Source organism: Myripristis murdjan, chromosome 14 (assembly GCF_902150065.1).
Source record: "Myripristis murdjan chromosome 14, fMyrMur1.1, whole genome shotgun sequence".
NCBI lineage: Eukaryota > Metazoa > Chordata > Actinopteri > Holocentriformes > Holocentridae > Myripristis > Myripristis murdjan.
The window spans coordinates 23,343,666-23,362,957 of record NC_043993.1 but is presented as its reverse complement, the minus strand read 5'-3'; the positions used below and the strand labels follow the sequence as shown (position 1 = coordinate 23,362,957).

General features: G+C 40.2%; 1 protein-coding gene across 6 annotated transcripts in view; it reads left to right on the top strand.

Annotated features, from left to right (window-relative positions):
• LOC115371410 (RNA-binding protein Musashi homolog 2) overlaps window positions 1–19,292 on the top strand; it is a 291,837-nt gene that overhangs the window by 256,720 nt on the left and 15,825 nt on the right. For 2 of the 6 annotated variants that reach the window (XM_030068777.1, XM_030068778.1), the window contains exons 11-12: window positions 6,048–6,167; window positions 17,731–17,910. The exons of 1 other annotated variant lie outside the window; for it this stretch is intronic. In XM_030068777.1, the coding sequence (XP_029924637.1) occupies window positions 6,048–6,167; window positions 17,731–17,910 (300 nt within the window). The remainder of the gene's footprint in view (window positions 1–6,047; window positions 6,168–17,730; window positions 17,911–19,292) is intronic. 3 more of the 6 variants (XM_030068779.1, XM_030068781.1, XM_030068780.1) reach the window with 3 other exon arrangements.

Genomic DNA, 19,292 nt, shown 5'->3' with positions numbered 1-19,292 from the left:
AGGTTACACTGTTCTTATGGTTTTGAATTTATCTCCCATGTCACCTGTGGATGAACCTCTGCAGGCAGCTTTGGGCCCAAGAACAGTGCAGATTACATTAACATCAGTCGAAAGAGCCAGGACACGACTGTGACCTTATTGATGCATGCTGCAACAATTAATCCTTGTGATGTTTTCTGAGGAATGGAATCAGAGAGTGAGTCAGCGAGTCAGCATTGGAGTGTGGTGTGTGTCAGTCACGCTGAACAACAAAGACAGCAAGAGAAAAATCAGGTCTAAGTGTAGCAGGTGAGTGGCAGTAAGTAAATAATTGGGGGCGGAAAGAATCAGGCTTCTAATGCCGATGTCTTTACAGTGAGAATAAATGGGCTAACCTGTGGTATAGAGTAAGGCATAATTTAAAGTGTTGGTTTAAAGTGATAGTTCAGGCTCTTTATTCCCTTTTAACTGATTGCCATGCCACTGGAAGAGGGCAATAAGGGGATGCATCTCGATGGTTTTACCCTTAATTAACAGATGGCTAACTGAACACTTTATCGTAGGTTAGGCTATCATGACTTTACAATATCGGGGAATGAGATGCAAAAGAGAAAACTTAGGTGATGTGAAAAGCTAATACTGGCACTGAGGTCATTTCCAGTCATTTGCAGACTAATGTCAAGAGTTCATGTGTAGGGCATATTTGGGGCCATCTATCTAAGGCCTGTGCAACACAAACGGAGCGTCATTGTCTACTTTTTTTATGCTGTCCCCTCAACTGCAGAAGGTAGCATGGCTCTGGAAACATGTCACAGTTGTCGCTGTAGCTAAAAATAGAAATCCCACAGCGTTAAACATTTTTAGGCCAGTATCCCTCACGTCACTTGCAATGAAAACATTTGAAAAGGACATCATAAAGGAAGTTAGGCAGGTTTGCAATGATCCCTTGCAGAGGGAGAGTTTTGGATGCCTCACAAACTTTTCACAATCTCCCGTATCATCATCTTGAGGGCCTTAAGAATTATGGCATACTTTCATTTATAGATTTATCATCAGCTGTAAATAATAAACATCCCAATCTGCTGGCAGTGAAATGCAGCACAGAGATGTTCTGTGCTGCGTATGTGGACTTTGGGTAGTTTGATGCTCTGCCTTCAGGCTGCTGTTTCAGACTGTCATCAGGCTATCTTAAAGTGTCTGCCTTTAAAACAGAGAAATAGAGCTTAATTTATCCCAGCTGCTGTCAACAGCCTTAACTATCATGTTAATTAGCGGTATTACAGAAAATTGACCTATCAGCTGAGGTCAGATTGTGTGTTGTCGTGAGTTCTTTGAAGTTTGGTCTTTTATATTTTTATCATTTTATTATGGCCCTCTAGACTTTTTTTTTTTTTTTAATGTGTATATGTTATGTTTATATTTTAATACACTGTCTGTAAACCAAAAGCACTTGACAGTATTCTTAAATAATATATTCTGAATTATATTGCAATGTTTTTTATAATTTATGTCTCTTTAATGACTACATGATAAATAAAATATTTGAATATGTCTAATGACAAGCCCCATCCCTGTTTTGTTGTCAGGACTTGTCGATCATCTAACAGCTATACCAGGTTAGGCTGTAGCAACAAATCTGGCAATTTAACTGTTTCCTGTTGTCACAGTGTAAGTGATTACTTCACAGTGATGAATGTTTAATTGTTTAGTTACATTGTCATGACATTACAGTGATGTAATATGGTTACCTCAACACGGGCTGATGAAATTTCATGAAATGAGCACAATCTCTGAAAAAACAGATTATGTGTTGTGGGTGCAAATTGTGTGAAAATTACATTTCTTCACTGTAAACCTGACAATACCACACGTTAGACACACAATTTTCACCTGTTTGGCACATGAACAGATTACCTCATGGTTATGTTTTGGCAAGTAAAACAAATTTGGCTAAAATTAGGGTTCAGATTGGATAACTGAGACAGTTTTTGGTGAGGTAGGGTTGGATACTTCAGCTCCTGAATATTTGTAAATACTGAAATTGGAGATGGATTAAAAAAAAAAAAATGTTAAGACAACACAGACAGTGTTATGAGGTCAGCCAGGCTATATATAGATTCATTCACAGCTCTCAGCTGGAAGGGTAGAGAGACACCTCTGAGAACAACCTCACACTGGAATTAGAAACCATCGTTGTCTCTTGAAAATTTTGCCCTTTTAATAGTAGGTTTTGTTTTGTTTTTTTTGTCTAATATGTGCAAAGAAAATACTGCGCAAGGGACTTTACTCTTTTCCTTAGAGAGTGGATGCAATGTTTGCAGCGTGTGTGCTACAGTGCTCATCTTTCTTTGAGTCTCATCTTTCTTCGTTTCTCTGTGTATTCCTGAGGAACGCTGAATTTTTGTGCTACGGGCTTGAGGAGAGAGAGCTGAGGACAGTTCCCCAGAGTCCAGACACCAAGGCCCCCGGGCCTCCACAGCCCATAAACAGATGTGTCCTTGTCCCCAGCCAAGCGCAGCCACTCAAGTGGCAAAGCAGGGGCCCAATAATTGTGAAGAATTGAAAGCTAAATATTGGCTTTATCTCCTCAGTAATAAAAGGGCCATGAAATTGATTTAATGCTGCAGCGCTTCTCTTGGGTGGCTTCTTACAGCGTGAGCACAAAACAATGAGCAGCAGCCATCTATTAATTAACCCACCTAATCCTGCAAAGTTAATCTCTCACCACAACTTTGCCCGCAACTAACTTCCAAGCCAGTGGGTCTATTGGGGGTGTCATGACAATGGCAGGGAGGGGAAGATAGATTCAGCACTTAGGAAAGGAGAGAGAGGGGGGAAGAGGTGGAGAGAGTTGGGTGAAACACGGTTCCACACAACAGCCGTGGGGACACTGTAAGTGGAAATGCAGGGGTGCATGGCCATCATTAGCATAGCATCAGAGCTGATTTGTGTTTTTTTTTTTTTTTTTTTCTTTTTCAAAGACATTAAAGAGAGGCAGAGAATATCAGATGAGCTGTTGTTGAATCAGTTCGTGGTGGGGTGTGACTGCAGCAGCATAAATTGGAGCTGATTTTAGTCGCCGTCTCCCACATCTGTTTGGATTCCTTCTCCGCCGTCACCGCGCTGCCTCAGCCGTTATCCTGTCTCGAGCTGTTTGATAGTTCAGGGAAAACTGGCATTTCTTGCTCTTCTTCACCTGCCTGGCAGTCTCAGCATGACGGCAGCTCATACCCAACACGTGCATTCATGCTCACATTGTTTCAGCAGAGTTGTGAATTACCTCCTTCTCAGCCGGCTGATGAAAAGCTATGTGTTTTTCTCTTTGGCTGCAGCTCATCTGACCCTGCCCTCTCGCCTCCCTCCCCTCCTCTCCCTCCCTCTCATCAGTCTTTTGTTCAAGCCCCTCTTCGTGGAATAGCAGTGTAAGGCTGGCTCAGAAAATAGGTCACCCGTTTGGTGGTCTTCTCACCTCCACAGCATTCAAAAAATAGCCCTCTTGGGTGTCCTGTGCCATTTTTTAACATCTAAACCACAACATGGCCAAAACACATAAGAGAAAAAGCACACATGCACGCAGATTCAGCTTAAAAATCAAAGCTAAATCTAATTGAGGGAATTTGGAGATAATTTTTTTGCTGGTGAGCAAAGCATTTCCTGTGGAGATAATTTCAGCGGGTTGATTAGGCAGAGAGGGTGTTGAGGCCAGAGTGGGGAATCTCATCACCAACACTAATGACGTGCCATTCCTGTGTTTCAGAGTAGAGCCCAGGCCCTGGGCATGGACTAGCCTCTGTCAGACACCTCTCCTTTCTGTGTTCATTAAGACCAACAATGTAATTACAGCTCACAGACACTCCATTGGCTTAATTACAGACTGATTATTGGGCTGATATTTGTTGAAATAATTCTAACACCGGACCCTTAAGACACAAAGAAGCGGGATTTGCACTTGCGTGGTATTTAGGGCTTTCTTTTATTAGCCCATTGTAAACTGTCAGTTTGGACAGATTTACTGATGAGATTTAGAGCATGAACGTGCTTTGACAAACACGTTTTGAAAGGAGCAGAAGAGCCGTGCTCAATCTTCACATCAGCTGACGCTTAAACAGAAATCTCCTCTGAATGACAAATAATCCAACAAATATCTCCATCTGATCGCGAGGGCTCTTTTCCCCCACTGTATGTCTGCCACCTGACTAGCTGAACAAACAAACTGAATGCTTCTTTCCATGCATTAAAGTGTATAAATCTGATCCGTAGCAACCTTTACTGGAAGTGGAAGCACTCGTGATCTAAATACAAGGATATTCCCCATGTCTAGGACTTTGTGCATGTCTTTGCAGCTCTGAAGTGGCTGTCATTTTTCTTCCAAATCACGTACATAATTATCCCCAGAGCTACTTCCTTCACTAGTATAATCAGGGACTTAGTGAGGGGCAAACCCAGCTAAGCTCAGTTTACCCACCATTTTTTTTTTTTTTTTTTTTTTTTTTTTTTTTTTTTGCTTGCAGAACAATATCTGCACAAAATCTGCACTATAATCTAATGTATATTCAGAGGATGTAAATTTCAAGTACACACTGTACTAGGCAGCATCGGTCTAAATTGTATGAGGGAATTATTTTTTATGAGGAAAAAACATAAACCAGTGCTTTTCTCAAAATGCTAATTGATTTTACTTGTAGCTTTTTACTTATGATGGTGACTAACTCCGGGTCATAGTTATTGTTTTGTTTACTACTACATCTTTGCATTCCTTCATGGAAACAATACACCATGCATTACTTTTAGCGGTGTGTGATGTAAAGAAAGTCATTCAGAGTTCGCCAGATAGGGAGGTTTTTTCTTTCCATCTTTACTGTTGTTAGAAGCAGCAGTATTGTACCGAGAGCCCGCTGATTGAAGTTTCATGATCATAAGAAAGTCCTCAAGGGAATCCAGTGCTGTCTTTGATATTTTCCGTACATCAAGGATGTACATGTTAGGAAGTGATCTGTAATCTTTACACTTTATGCTATACCCTAGTGTATGCTATATTTTTATGCTCCTTATATTCAAATAAGTTTCACCTCCATAACCTCAGATACTTTCAGAAAGACGTATGTCAGCTAAGTTCACTTTAGTTTTGCTTTGTTTTGTTTTGTTTTGTTTTTTTCATTTTAGGGGCAGTGACCGTCCTGGAGGCATACCTCACAGCTTACGTTACAGTGTCTCTATAATGTAAACCTTGTATAAATCTTTAGTGGTTTTATTCTTTTGGCAGCAACGTACCTGATGAATAACAGTGCATTTTTATGCAGCTTTTAAGTATTCTTGATTTTAATCTTACCACACATTCATAATCATGGAGAATTTGCCATGTCATTGTATTCCTTGTGTGGTTTTATATAAATTCATGTTTGCAGAGTTGGAAAGAAACTACTCTATTTTAGAGTATATTTTAATGTTTTTATCTCTATTTTTTCATTTCCAACTTTTGCCCCAGCCCTCATCAATGATATCTGTAATTTACCATTGAAAAACTGGTCTGGACTTCGTTTAACTGATGCTACAACTTTGCTGCTATGAAATAAGACGGAGTCTGATGATCACAAGACCCCCTTCTAAAAGGGCTAATTTACCATACATGCAGTCTGAATTACTGAATTACTGATTGAATCACCAAATGTACTGTTCACAGTTGTTTTTAGTGAGATATTATGTTACTTCAATCATTCACTTGGCAAGTGCTCTTACTCTGATGAATGAAGTAGCAGTACCTCAATCAGTGCAATATTGTATTTGTATTTTATTTTCATCTCTGTGCATTGTCTTCATAATATTCAATGATTTGCCTGGGGCCAGTTTTGTGTTTCTGAGTGTGTATTGGTGGGTCAGCAGGGTTTGAAATATGTAAGAGTGTGCTGACAGACGTAGCTCTGACATCCCAACGGCTACAATTTTTAGCCTGTAGCAGACTGCTGGTATCAACATTCCCCCATAGCCCTGCGATGTACTCATCGACGTGCAGGAAGTGATGTGTGTGTGTGTGTATGTGTCTGTGTGTGTGTCTGTGTGTGTGCCTGCAGGCTTCCCAGCGACAGCGTATGGACCAGTGGCAGCGGCAGCAGTAGCAGCAGCGCGTGGCTCAGGTAGGGGGGCCCGTGGAAGAGGCGGCTACTTGGCGTACCCACAGAGCGCAGGGCCAGGTAAACGCTCTGTCCATGTTCTGTGTGGCTGCTGCTCTCTCCAACTTTTCCTGCTCTGCTTCTCCCCATAGACACACTGTAGTCCCACACGCCCCATTTTGCACACACACCACTTATAGCGTAGAGTAGCTGTAGATGGACAGCAGAGTACACACACAGACACACAGTGGAGCAGTTTTATCCAGGATCATCTCATGGACATCGGTTTTAATGACTTGTTTTGAAGTTCTGTATATTCTGTATATACAGTTGTGACTTTAGCAGCCACCTTGGCTTAACTGGCATTTGGTAACTTTAATCCAATGAAGCTTTAGTGACTAATACTCTTTTACTCCTCATATCTAGATTCAACAAGGGACATAAATACAAGTTTAAACGATGTTTTAAACTTACTGTAAGGATGAGTCAAATCTTAAGAAGGTGCTGTTCACAAAAAGAAACAAATATTTCCAAGTAACGCATAATACAGTAATTAAAAACAAAACAAAACATAATGCTCTTCAGGCAGAAGAGGAGTTAAAGTGCCAGTGACTAAATCAGCTGTTCCCAAACGTGGGTCCCAAGACTTCCAGGCGTACTTCAGCAAAAACACGTCATTCATTTTGATTTATGAGTTTAAATTCTTTGATTTATTAGAATGGATTCCAATGACAGAGAGGACTATTCTGGTCAACGGTTTCACTCTGTACTGCCAGCACCCAAACTACAGTTATTTTTTTAAAGGAACAGTTCACCCAAAATACAAAAATAATATTTTCCGATTCATTCCTTTCACTCTAATGCAACGCGGCCACATGGGTATTCTTTAGTGGAGCTCTAACTGGTGAAAAATATATATATATGAGTGAAAAACTACTTTTTCACTCATAAATATTGAACAATTTTTCCATAAACAATGACACAGGTTGCGCTTGAAGTATGTGTTTTTTGGGATTTTTCAACTGTTCCTTCAAAGGCAGAATGAATAGGATTTTCCTCAAAACAATGTATAGACTCATACAAAAATAATCCCTCACTTATGACCCACTAGAAGTGTGTGGCAGTGTGTGTAGCTGAGGCCTTGACGTATGCCTGGATTTTCTTGTTTTGCTGAGCTCAGGACTCCTCTGGGCGTCACCCTTTGGGCAGCGGGTGTGCAGCTCCCAGCCAGCCAGCAGCGCCAGATCTTTAGCACAGCATCTAGGAAACTACAAAAATGGGGGACCTTCAGCGGGTAAAAGCCAACCCACTGGCGAGCTCTGAAGGAGAGGACGGAGTGTTTTTCATTTTGGGTGGTCATTTCATTACATCACCATTCTAGGAAATCAAAACTTGCGGGCGGCGATTAGGTTAGCCAGGGAGGACGGGCCCAACTTTGAATGTTGTGTGTACAATCGACAAATCCTATTCATTCTGCCTTTAAGCACTTGTACTTGAAGGGCTGTTACATGAAGTATGGTTTAGATATCTTCTAGATCATTAACAAGATGCTAGATGGTAAAAGTATTTTACCTCAATTCGTGGAGTATTTCCTTGGCTGTAATATTTCATTAAATAGTATGATCACAGAATTCAAATCAAACTCATGAGATTATTTGTGGATTATGAACATTTGAACAATTTTGATCAATTTTATTAGCAGGAATGCACTTTAGATAAGAAGATGAGAAGTGTTGTTTGTGTGACTGTGTTATTTAATGTGATTAGCAAGCCCACTTATTAGATTGATCGAGATTACAGTGCCTCTATTCCTCCCCCAAAATCAGCAACAGCAAAAGTCGCAGCATTGCAGTATTCTGCACTACTTTTTTTCTGTGTGCAGTAGATTGAGATCTCCCAGTGTTTTTCAGACAAGAGTTGTGTTGCTCTGAATCGATACCGTCACCATCTACTGTAAAGTGAAGTTAGTTTTTGACTGAGTGTGTATTAACACAAGTTAGTGATCAAAGTCCTCAAGTTCTGTTGAACCCCATTTTGTGGCTCGAGTTGTTTCCCTTGTTGTGAAGTAGAAGAAGTGCTACTAGGAAACCAATTTGTTGATCTCTTCTCTCTATCTCCTTTGCTCTCTTTTGCTTTTGAAACAATTCCAGCTTAAATTGTCATTGCAGACTCTTACTCATATTGTCAGGGTACAATAAACGTTGCACTTGTCATGTCGGCAGTCTACAAATTGAGGTTTATTCCACTCTTGCTCTGGTTTGAAGTTGTTCCATAAGAGCGTAAATGCTTAAAATATTCAGTTACCCGGTGCTTCTTTGTTAGCGTGCAAGACTCATGTATACATCAACAGGAAACACACTGGCAGTGGTGAAGTGCACACACACTATCCACAATATACAGACAAAAATATCAGCTGAAAGACTTGTACTGAAAACCGCACGCAAGTTTCTCTCTGTCTCTCACACAGCATTGATTAACTTGCCAGCTTCATTAAGAGATCTTGCTTTTCTCCACAGTTACAACTTAGATCATTCAATAGCTGTCAATAACAGCTCCCCTGACTGAACAGACAGCCTCGGGGCTTCAGGGAAGGCTGTCTTTTTTAATCAGGCATACCATAAGAGGTTTGTAAGAGAATATGTTTTAATTGTAACTTGTATTTTTCTGGCTTGTGCAGTCTAATCACTACACTGGGACTTCTGCTAAATCCCTTCTCCCAGTTACATTTAGCCAGTCAGAGGAGAAAGCTTAAGATACACACACCTGCAAGCATATAAACACAAAAGCACCTACATAAAAGCCATACCATATGCATGCTACCTGCACATGCACACACGTACTTACACATACTCATACACCAATCCTCATTTGAACTCCATTCAAATCAGCAGAGGGAACACTGGAAGCCAATCAGATGCTCTTTCTTTCACATCAGGCTGCAAGGTTTTGGATCTTCAAAACAAACAATTTGCCCAGCAGTTGCAGTGAGCATCACTTACAAACGGGAATGTCGATTTGGGGTTAGCAGCAGTCAGGAAGCAAGAGATGTAATGGCTCCCATTATGTACGGTTTAATTTTGACAGCTGCCGCAGACTAGCAAACGATTATGAACAGGGAGTGAGGAAGGGGTGGAAAGATGGAGGATTGCAGTGGTTAACAGTGACATCAGCAGCCTGTTTTAGAGTATTTAGTGAAAAATATCACTCAATTAAACCTTTATGCTCTAATCTCAGTGCAGGGAGGTCCAGTCGATATCTATGGACATGACCTCTCCCAAAGCAAGAGACTCACACTCTATGATGTCATCAAAACTACATTAATAAAAATCTGGCCTGGCTCCCTGCACAGTGAATAGGAAACAGATTTGACTGGACCTACAAATTAAGTGTTGATGTCTAAATCAGCTTTATCCTACTTCAGTGCTGGGGTCATTACTGGAGTTATAAATTACATATTACTTGTCAGGACAGTAATTAGGTATCCTACTCATTACATTACATTTGTTTTACACCCTAAAATGACTGCACCATATGCATTCATTGGGCCAATAAATATTGAAGATCTCAGCCCACATTAACAGCAGACGTCTCTCTAATGAGACACAAAATCTTTCTTTCACGGTTTTTAATAAAGATACTGTAGACCCCGCAATGTCTGTGGCAGGAATAAAGGTTTACCAGTCTGTCACTGCCCTCAACAGCTAATGCTGTCATCACTGCATGCTCCAGAATTCAGACTTTCATATTTACCACTTTGTTAGCTCATTCATGTGTGCCTTATTGGTATTCTGCTTTTGGACCAGCAGAATACCCTTGAAGACAAGGAATTTTTCTGTAGGCATTACACAACTAAAGAGGTTAAAGATCCTGGCAAATTCAGCACAAGTAAAATTACATATGTGTTACTTTATTGTTATTGTTATTAAGTGAAGTTAACCTTTATTGATTCCCTTGGGTAAATTTATCTTCTGCATTCAACCCATCCTCCACACAGAAAGGCCATGCCCCATCCAGGATTTGAATCCAGGACCTTAAAGCTGTGAGGCAACAGGGGTAACCACTTCACTGCCCAATATTTGTAACAGAATACACCCATCACAGATTATCAGTTATTAATTCATTCACTAAGGAGCAAATCTACTCTGCATCTTCACTCTGCGATTTCTGGCTTTGGCAAAGAGTCGCTCAAAAATATGTTTGCATATTGATTTATTGAAGTCTTCCACATGATAACATGCTGCACATGGTTCAAATCGAATGTCATTTACCTTTAAACGCCTACTGCAGCCCGTGCCCCCCTACACAGGGTTCAGGCTACAAGGCATTTAGGAGGACACAGTTGCATTGCCAGGGTGTGTAGTCGCATCTCATTGCCCTCCTACCACTTTAATTTAGCCAAATCAGGGCAAAATCAACTCAGGTCTTTTTTTTTGTTGTTGTTGTTGTTTCTAAATTTGAGATATCAGTGTGGATTGTCTATATTTAAAGTGAAAAAGCAAACTCATCTCTGATACAATGGTGGATTCTTTGTCCTTTGACTCCACCTACAGTTCCCATAGAGCACCACATACATGCTCTACATTCAGCAAAGGGAGGGGGGTAAAGTGAACATTGAAATTTCAAGCGTGTAAAACAACATCAAGCACCACAGCAGTTAAAATATCAGATACAAAGCAAAATTCATTAACTCTTTATTCTAAATAAAATTCATTTTTGAGCATAATCTGGATAACTTTGCACTGCACTGCAAGGCCCATTGGTACGGTGGACTTGTCGGTGATGAAGGCAGAGAGAGAGAGAGAGAATGCTGTGGGTAAATGGAAGACTTTTCCCTTTCCTGACAGAGGACACTTTCACCCAGCTCCCAGTGCTCAATAGACAAAATGACAGCATGCTGACTTCCCTCTTTATGACAGACCACTGCTGATGACAAGGTGTATTTTTGACTCCACATTGAGGCCCGACACTTGCAGCAAAGTACTCCCTAGACCTAGCCACAGTTGTGTGCCATAACAAATTAAGTTACTGAAAATGTGGACACTACACCAACTTTTGCACTGCGGTAAGCAAATGGGTAGCCCAGATGGACAGGAAGGTCATATTTTCTCCTTGGGCAGCCAGAGAACATCTTATTGCTTACTTTCTTCCCAATATTTTTTTCCCTTGCTATATTTGTACAGCAAGGGGGAAAAAAAATGGAAGAAAAATATGTTTGCACATCTCTTGAGAAGATGTGGAGATTGATGTATTGAATGCTAATACCAGACGTTTATGACAGCAGCAAATTGGAACACTGAAGATCCAATGTATAGTATTGTTTTAATATGAGATTAATCAAGGAAATAGATTGAAAAAAGGCCATCAGATTATTTTTACTACAGTCTTTACAGAAGCTGGATCATTTAGATAGCGTCCTGTTTAAGTCAGCATATTTGAAATTTCTAGTTTTCAAATTGTATTCAATCTATTGTAAGATAGAAAAAAAAACAATCCAGGGACCTTCACCTCAGGATGCCAGTGTGTCCCGGTGAGGTATTCCTGAGTCACTCTGAGCTATCTGAGATGCTTAAATGTCAGTCACACATAGAGATTTTTTACCTGCTGTGTACACAAACCCCATCCACCTTCATCTAGAGGTTTTGTTCACTTGTGTCTGACTTGAGTAGAGTGTTTTACAATGACATTGAGTTGCCTGCTGCCAGTTGGACTGCAGCATTAATTGTCAAGGTATTTCTGCCAGTTTCAGTGGAGCTGAGGATGTTCTTTGCAATATTTTTTATCCCTTCTCACCCTTAGTTAGTTATTGCTCTCTCAGTCTATAACATTTAATGCCTCCTTACCATGACTCAATCCTATTTTATGGCTTTTGTTCTGCTATCTTTTGCTCAGTACTTCTCACTTCTCATTCTCACTCATGCTTTCTCTCTGACTTAAATTCTCCCTCTCTCTTTCACTCTTAAATGCCCAACTGATTAACTCCACGACACTGCCACAGCGTGAACTCTTGAGGATATGTTTAGATGGAAATTTCACTCAACCCTCCTCTGTTCCAGCACTTTTCCTCTCCTCTAACGCTGTTCTTTTCCCCAACGAGGACACAGCTTGCCTGGAAAGTAGAATCATGTGACAGACATTTCCACATTAAGATCATTATCCATTTCCTCCCCAACAAGCTCTGTGATCTTCAGCAGTGCCCGAGAGGAGCCTAGGATTGGCTGTGTGCATTGAGCTTAATCAATCTGGCTTCTAGTGAGCTCAGGTCCATTTGTCCCAGATGCTGCTCTGAGCCCAGCGCTGAGGCCAGAAGCACTTTACATGTACTCAGTACAAAACAACATGAACAGGCATGCCAAACCCATCCTGTGTAGGGTTTTTTTATTTTGTCAAAAGGCCCAGAGAGAGATGGGACACATTGGGGAGAGCAAAGTGTCCCTCTTTGCTATCACTGCAAAGAAGTGGCTCTCACAGCTGTGGGTAGCAGATGCTCTTAGGTTACAGACAATCCTTCAGGGAAATCACCACTCTGCCATCCAGGGGCTGCACACATAACCAGATCGCTGTAGAAAGATGACTGAAACTTGGATAGATATACAAGATCTGACCAAAATTACTGAAAGGATTAATTAGGATGTAGCATTTTGTGGCCAGTCCAAATTAATGATCAAGATGACCACTTTTTGACATTCCAGCCTGTGCAGCATCAGCAGCAATATTATGTAACAGCGCTCTGTACAACTACATGCAGAGAGTCCTCGAACCATTTCAGTATGAAATTGTGCAACAGTGTCGCAGAGTCCACGTAGCAGTGATTGAATGGATCTTTGCTATAATCTGTCCCCGCCGTAAACACCACAATAACTAGACCATTGAAACTGTTAAAATGTAGACTCCAGCCTGCAGGACAAAGATGGGCATTTCATACATGAAGACGAGGGTTCATGTGATGTCATGTAATAAAAAAAAAAAGTTTTCCCGTCAGCCCTGAACAGTTCCCTGTAAATGCGACTGCGGAATAGGTGTTGTTTTGTTTCTTGCTCCATAGCATAATTAACATTTACATTAGAAATACATGTTGAAAGGACATTATTACAGGGAGAACTCTGTGTGAGACTTCTTTTAGTTGTGTACTTTTGTGAATCCAAGCATATTTCTTTTATATACTATTTTAGATTATATTTATTGCTCTGTATGAAATTGTTTAGCACCTTATAAAGAATTGAGTAATTTGGGAATCTTTCTCAAATTATGTACATGATTGAGGGTTGTTGTTCAGTGTGTTATCTCTTCCAGTCCTGTGTCATTATCCTTCCCCCTTGAGTTAAACTGTCATCGGCTTTTGCCTGCATCATTCTCAGACTTCAGTTTTGGCGAGTCTTGGAGTGCCTCTGAATACACGAGGCCAACCAAACTCAGTTTGACAAAATCAAACATTTTTGAACAAATTGTGTTTGGCCAAACAGCCAGAGTGTTGAGCAAGTCCTACACCCCAGCTCTGACGAGCCAGATTCAGTCAGGCTTAGAGTCTGCATTAAAATCATCTTGTGTGATCCAGGCTTTTAGAAAGACAGGTCAGGTGCTCTGCTGCCGAGGCCTGGGTGAGCAGCCTCCTCTACGTGCAGGAACAGGGACTGTGTATGCACCGATTCAGTTCATTGTCTGCACATTATTTCAACCATAAGTCACTATTTATGTTTCTTCTTTGTCTACAACTTACCTCAACCACTCTCTAACTAAGATACCACGGTAGATATGAATCAATAGCTCTGTTGAGTTTGTCCATTACTGGAAAGAACAGAAAGAAAGGAGAAAGGCAGGCATAAAGTAAAAAAAAAGAAGAAGAAGAAGAGAGGCCTGAGTGTGGGCAAGTAAATGCAAGAAGAAATCATCTGTTAAAATTCATTAGCCAAGCCCCTCTGAACACAAAATGACAAGACATTAAATATGTATTATTTATGAAATGTCTGTGCTCTCTGAAAAGGGTGTCTAGTGCTGTTAATTAGTCAGCCATTCATTCAGAAAAGATTATTTCAAATGGAAAGTGAAAGCAAGGCTAGGCAGCAAAAGAGCTGTTAGTTTCTTTCACGCTATTTTAAAATGACATTGGTGGAAATGGAATAGCTAATTATGGTAGCTCTAAAATTCAAAGCTAATTTGGGAACCAGCATGGCAGGTTTATTGACATCTTCTGTGGAGTGATGTGGGTTGATGGCCACCAAGGAATTTCTGTGGCACCAGGGAGAGACGGAGGACTGATTCTGAGCAAAGTCTCATTTAGAGAAATGTGTGTAACTTGTGGGGCACACAGTGTACTTCTTTGCAAATAGCGTGTATGTATATGACATTGAGTTTCTGTGTGATCTGAAGTTAGGATAATCACAAACTCAGTTATGAAAACTGGTGCACTTTTAAAGACATTCTTTGTATTTTGAAGTTGTAATAGGCCATGGAATGTGTGCTATGTTTTATCATCAGCATGATTAGGCTCTTTATTTTAAAAGTAGATCTAGAAAAAGAGAAGCAGTATTTTCAAGGTTTGTGATTCCTCCTTAAAGGCAGTCACCTGGCAAAGTGGAAGTGAGAGCAGGACATTTATCCACTTGAAGAGAGCCACCCAGATGATGTCAGTAATAGATGAGTAGAAGACACTCCCCTTTCCCTTGCTTAGTAGCCAGCTTTGGTCACTGAAAGCAGAAGGGAAAGAAGGTGGGGGTAGGGGAGATAATTATCAGTATAAATGAAGCCCAGTGAACGATTTGCACTGCTGGACCCCCTGATCTAGTCTCCAAGGCAACCTCAACACACTCATTTGTTTTGTAGATGAGTAATTACATCCAATTAGTGGCCAATGGAAAAAAAGAAAGTCCAAGAAGGGCCCCATTGTTCTGGTTAGATTGTGTGAATATTAATAGTGGGACGGTCTGAGGCACAGTGATATGATCTGTGATACTAATGCAGCTGTGGGCACACTCTGCCCCATCTCACCCTGCATAACAGATCAGATAGCCGCTGATGAAAATATATGGCTATGCGAATGCGTGCATGCATGTGTGTGTGGACCAGAGTGTGAGCTTTACTCTTGTCCAGCTGCCCATATCCAACACACAAAGCTGGCTCCGTACCTGTATCTGTCACACTCCACCTGCGTTCAATGCAGCGGCACACAATTTTTTAGTATATCACTCAAATTTCAGTTCTTGGCCACATGGAAGTCGCTGGGAAATGAGATCGGAATAAGTCTGCGGCCCTCAGATGAAAAGATACTGTCGGCAGTGCACTTCTCTATGCCATCGCTTATCAACCTAGAGTTCACTTAGAGAGACAGTCTGTATTGGTAGATTTGTTTTATCTGGGGAAATGTTGCATAATAGCACACTATGTAAGACTGCTGTTGGCTTTAATTAGTTTTTAACTTGTTAATATGATGTGGTTTGTTTTGTAGCCCAGTTTCACATCCAAATGAAAATGTGGGTAACACTTGACAGTGGTCTTATTCCAGCGTATTATCCTGTGTATTTGTGGAAAAGCATTGTGCATACACTGTATTACTGTGTATGCACATGAATAATATTTCTCTAATATATAATGTAATGCACTATTTGAATAGCTTCCTCAATACAGTGTTGTTATTAAAGTCGACCCACTTTAGTCATCCACTGCAGCTGCCTATATTTGAAACTGACACCCTCACAATTTCATCCTTATTTCAAGCTTATTATTACTATAATGTTTAATGCTAACAATAATAATACCTGTTGTTGTCGGTAGTCACAAAAAAAATCTAAATATGCTTTAAGAATTAGCTTCAAGTTCTCTCCTGGTTTGGATATCAGTTCATTTATTTGACCTTTCATGTCTAAAGCAAATACAAAATTAATCAAAATCAATCCATCAAAATTAATCAAATACCAGTGTGCATCATCTGAAACATATTTTCCTTTCATAAAGAAACTCTTATCGTGTCTATGTTTCACACTCCTGTGAGCGGTAAGGCCAATTCTCTGCACCAAATCCTTCAGCAGTACTGATGATTTTGACAGATGAAGATTGAAGGCTCTCATCACAACATAAACAACATGGTTAATACATTTATGCAGAAATTAGATTAAAATTATATATAAAAACTTCACAAAGCTTCATAGCCTCAGCAAGTGTAATGAATGTATTAAAATCCAGGTGCGATATGCTGGCTTGATTTCTACCTATTCGTTGTTTTCAACTGGTGACAAATTTGGGTTAGATTTCCTCTAAATTCCCAGTAACATGGTTTGTGTTGTTGTCAAGTGATTTTTTTCCCTTTATCATTATTCCATTGATCCAGTTTTCCTCATTACCAAGGCCAATCGATTTTCTGTGACATTTGCTCAAGAGAAGTAAATGGAATGATTGGTTCTTGAGCTTTGTTCAGTGTGTCAGGCTGTATGTGATTTACGTGGGCAATATGGGAAGCCTGCCATATTTGGAGCCTATAATTTGATGAGAGGGCGCACAGCCCACAAGCAGCGAGATCAGAGTGTTAAAAAGCATTTGCTGAGGAACATGGCTTGTGCTCATATTGCATTTGGCAGAGGTGGACTGTCTCACTATGAATGGGTGGAGGTGAAGTGCCACTGAATAGCTGTTCTCTCCAAGAAAGAAATAAAAAAAAAAAAAAAAAAAAAAAAAAAAACAGCAGGGGAAACCTACCATGGAAGAGCTGGTGGCACCACTCTCCGCTCCTTTTTTAGTAGATCAACTCTGTTACCAAAGAGGTGTGAGAGGCAGAGGTTTCTTTTAATTACACTCTTTATATGAGCAGCTTGTCTCAGATTAAGAGGACAAGCAATGAATGTCAGTGCGACTTATTGCTGAATGACATTTTCTAAACTGTTGATAATCCACCATCTCTGTCAAAGAGGGAATCATTCAACGCGGCCCGTCTTAGACGTGATTAGAGTGCTTAGAGCGATTCCAAATGCCTGTCATCAATAAAAATGAACATCTATTTATCTCATTCAGAGTAATATCACATGAAAAACCTCATTATGTGTTGCTATTGGTCAAAAAAGATGCTTTAAATTAATTATCGATTGGTGCGCAGTGTGTTTCTTTTCATTTAAATGACAGACGCTTAGTTCAGGTGTGTCCACACCAAGCTCTTATATCTGAGATGTATTGACCTGCGTTTTAATGATTCTTCAGTTTCATCTCTCCATTAAATTACTGCAAGAAAACATGAGGGACACATATCAATTCATTCAGAAGCAGCAATATTACATAGCTATGGCAGTGCTGAATATTTTGTACCATCATCAAGTCAATGAATTCAATTGAGGGGGTCTTAATTGTATCCTTCCAGGTAGAGACAGTATGTGTCCTGGGTACAACTGTAGACAGAGTGTATATGATACAGAGAGCAGAGCGCCACACCTCAAACACTGACCATATGCTAGGGGGGCCTGGCCACATGGCATGAGCTGCTGGGGAGGGATGGCAGGGAGGACCAATTAAGCCGACAAAATGCAATGATGTCAACTAAAACATGGTGTAACACACCACCGAGTCATGATGAACAATCTGGACATTGACTTTGACCATGAAAAAGTTGATTTCCACAATGATGGAGTCCCCTCCCCTCCTCCTCCCCACCCTATACTGTATCTCCCAGGCCTCCCCGATTATGGGTTTTACTCTGCGCCCAGTGACCAGCGGGGGGGGCCCTGCTCCTTTGCTGACTATGGCTCCCTGGGGCCCCAGGCTGCTCAGATGCTGCACAGTGAGCATGCCACCTCCGCCTGCAACTCCCCCCTCCAGCACCTACACAGCCCGGATCAGTTTAAGAACCCAGGTTTGTATATGCGCATCTCTCTCATCCACGTGTTGGACTTTTTCAGTTTGATTCATGACATTTTTTTCCATGCAGATGACAAAAAGGTTTTTATTTATTTACCTTTCTTTTACATTTTCTCCTGCTTTTGTCGAAGAAAGGAAACAAACATGACCCCCACTCCCCTCATAAAAAAAAGAAATATTGCATAAAGACATCTTGCCACCAAAATAGCATTGCATGTTTTTTCCTCCTTCTTAGAATTTTTAATGTAGATTTTATGTTTCCTTGTGAAGTTATGTTCAAGCCCCTGCTTGCACATTAGGGGCCGGCACATACAGAATGTATTCCTCCATTTGCATGTGCACAATGTAACTACTGAATGATGTAGGAGACTACACCGGCCTCTGTGACACAGCTCAGTTTTAACAAAAAAATATAATTCTTTCTGTTGGATTTTGTACAGTGAAGGAGCGAGGAAGTGTGAAAATGAGTGAAAGGGAGACTACATTAGTGAAGTTATATTTTTTAGTCAAGGTCTTTAAAGTACATTAAGTGTAGGAATGATTGCTTATGTTATCAGTGTTTGAATGAACAACTAAGGAATCAGTCGAGGGGTGGCACTAAATTAAAATACTTAACAGTGTAATTACACCTGAACATTTTTGCATAATTCAAGGCACATTTTAATGATAACACTTTCTATGAAGGGCGCTGTAAGTACTTCCATTATGTGCTGTAATGCATTTATTAAGCATAGGAATAATTATATATAGCCCTTATAACAGGGTAGATTATGTATTCTAAGTTGTTGACATGAAGTATTGCAAGTTCTGCATTCATAACATAACGACCGTGCCAAAATTACACTGTGTAAGCTTGATAGCTGTAATGTGCTATGTAACTCACGACATTGATTTATGAGCCTTGAACTTGAAAAACAACTTATAATGCATAATATACCTTGAAAATTGCTGTACATGATTAAAAAAAAAAACATTTAGTTCTATCTTGTTCTACACTGTCTTATAAATGCATTATAGAAGAACTTAAAGGTGCTTAAAGTGCATATAGAAATGGCCTTAATAGAAAGTGTTACCATTTTGATCTTGACAGTGTTCTTAAGTAAGAAGGAGGCTCTGTTTGTGAATGAAATGCACACTGACATTTTAATGCATGCATCCAGTCAGCTAAAAAAAAGACATATGTATCTTAAATTTGTGTGCTTCTTCTTTGAGAGTTGATAATACTTTCAAAAATTGACTACCCATTTAAAACTCCTGCGGTATGTAATATTTATGTAGGATGTTCATTCCTGGTTTATCCTGGGTAGACTAATGACTTCATCAGTGTGTATGTTTGGCACCTTAAAGTAGCTGTAGGGGAGGAAATTTCTGTCGAGT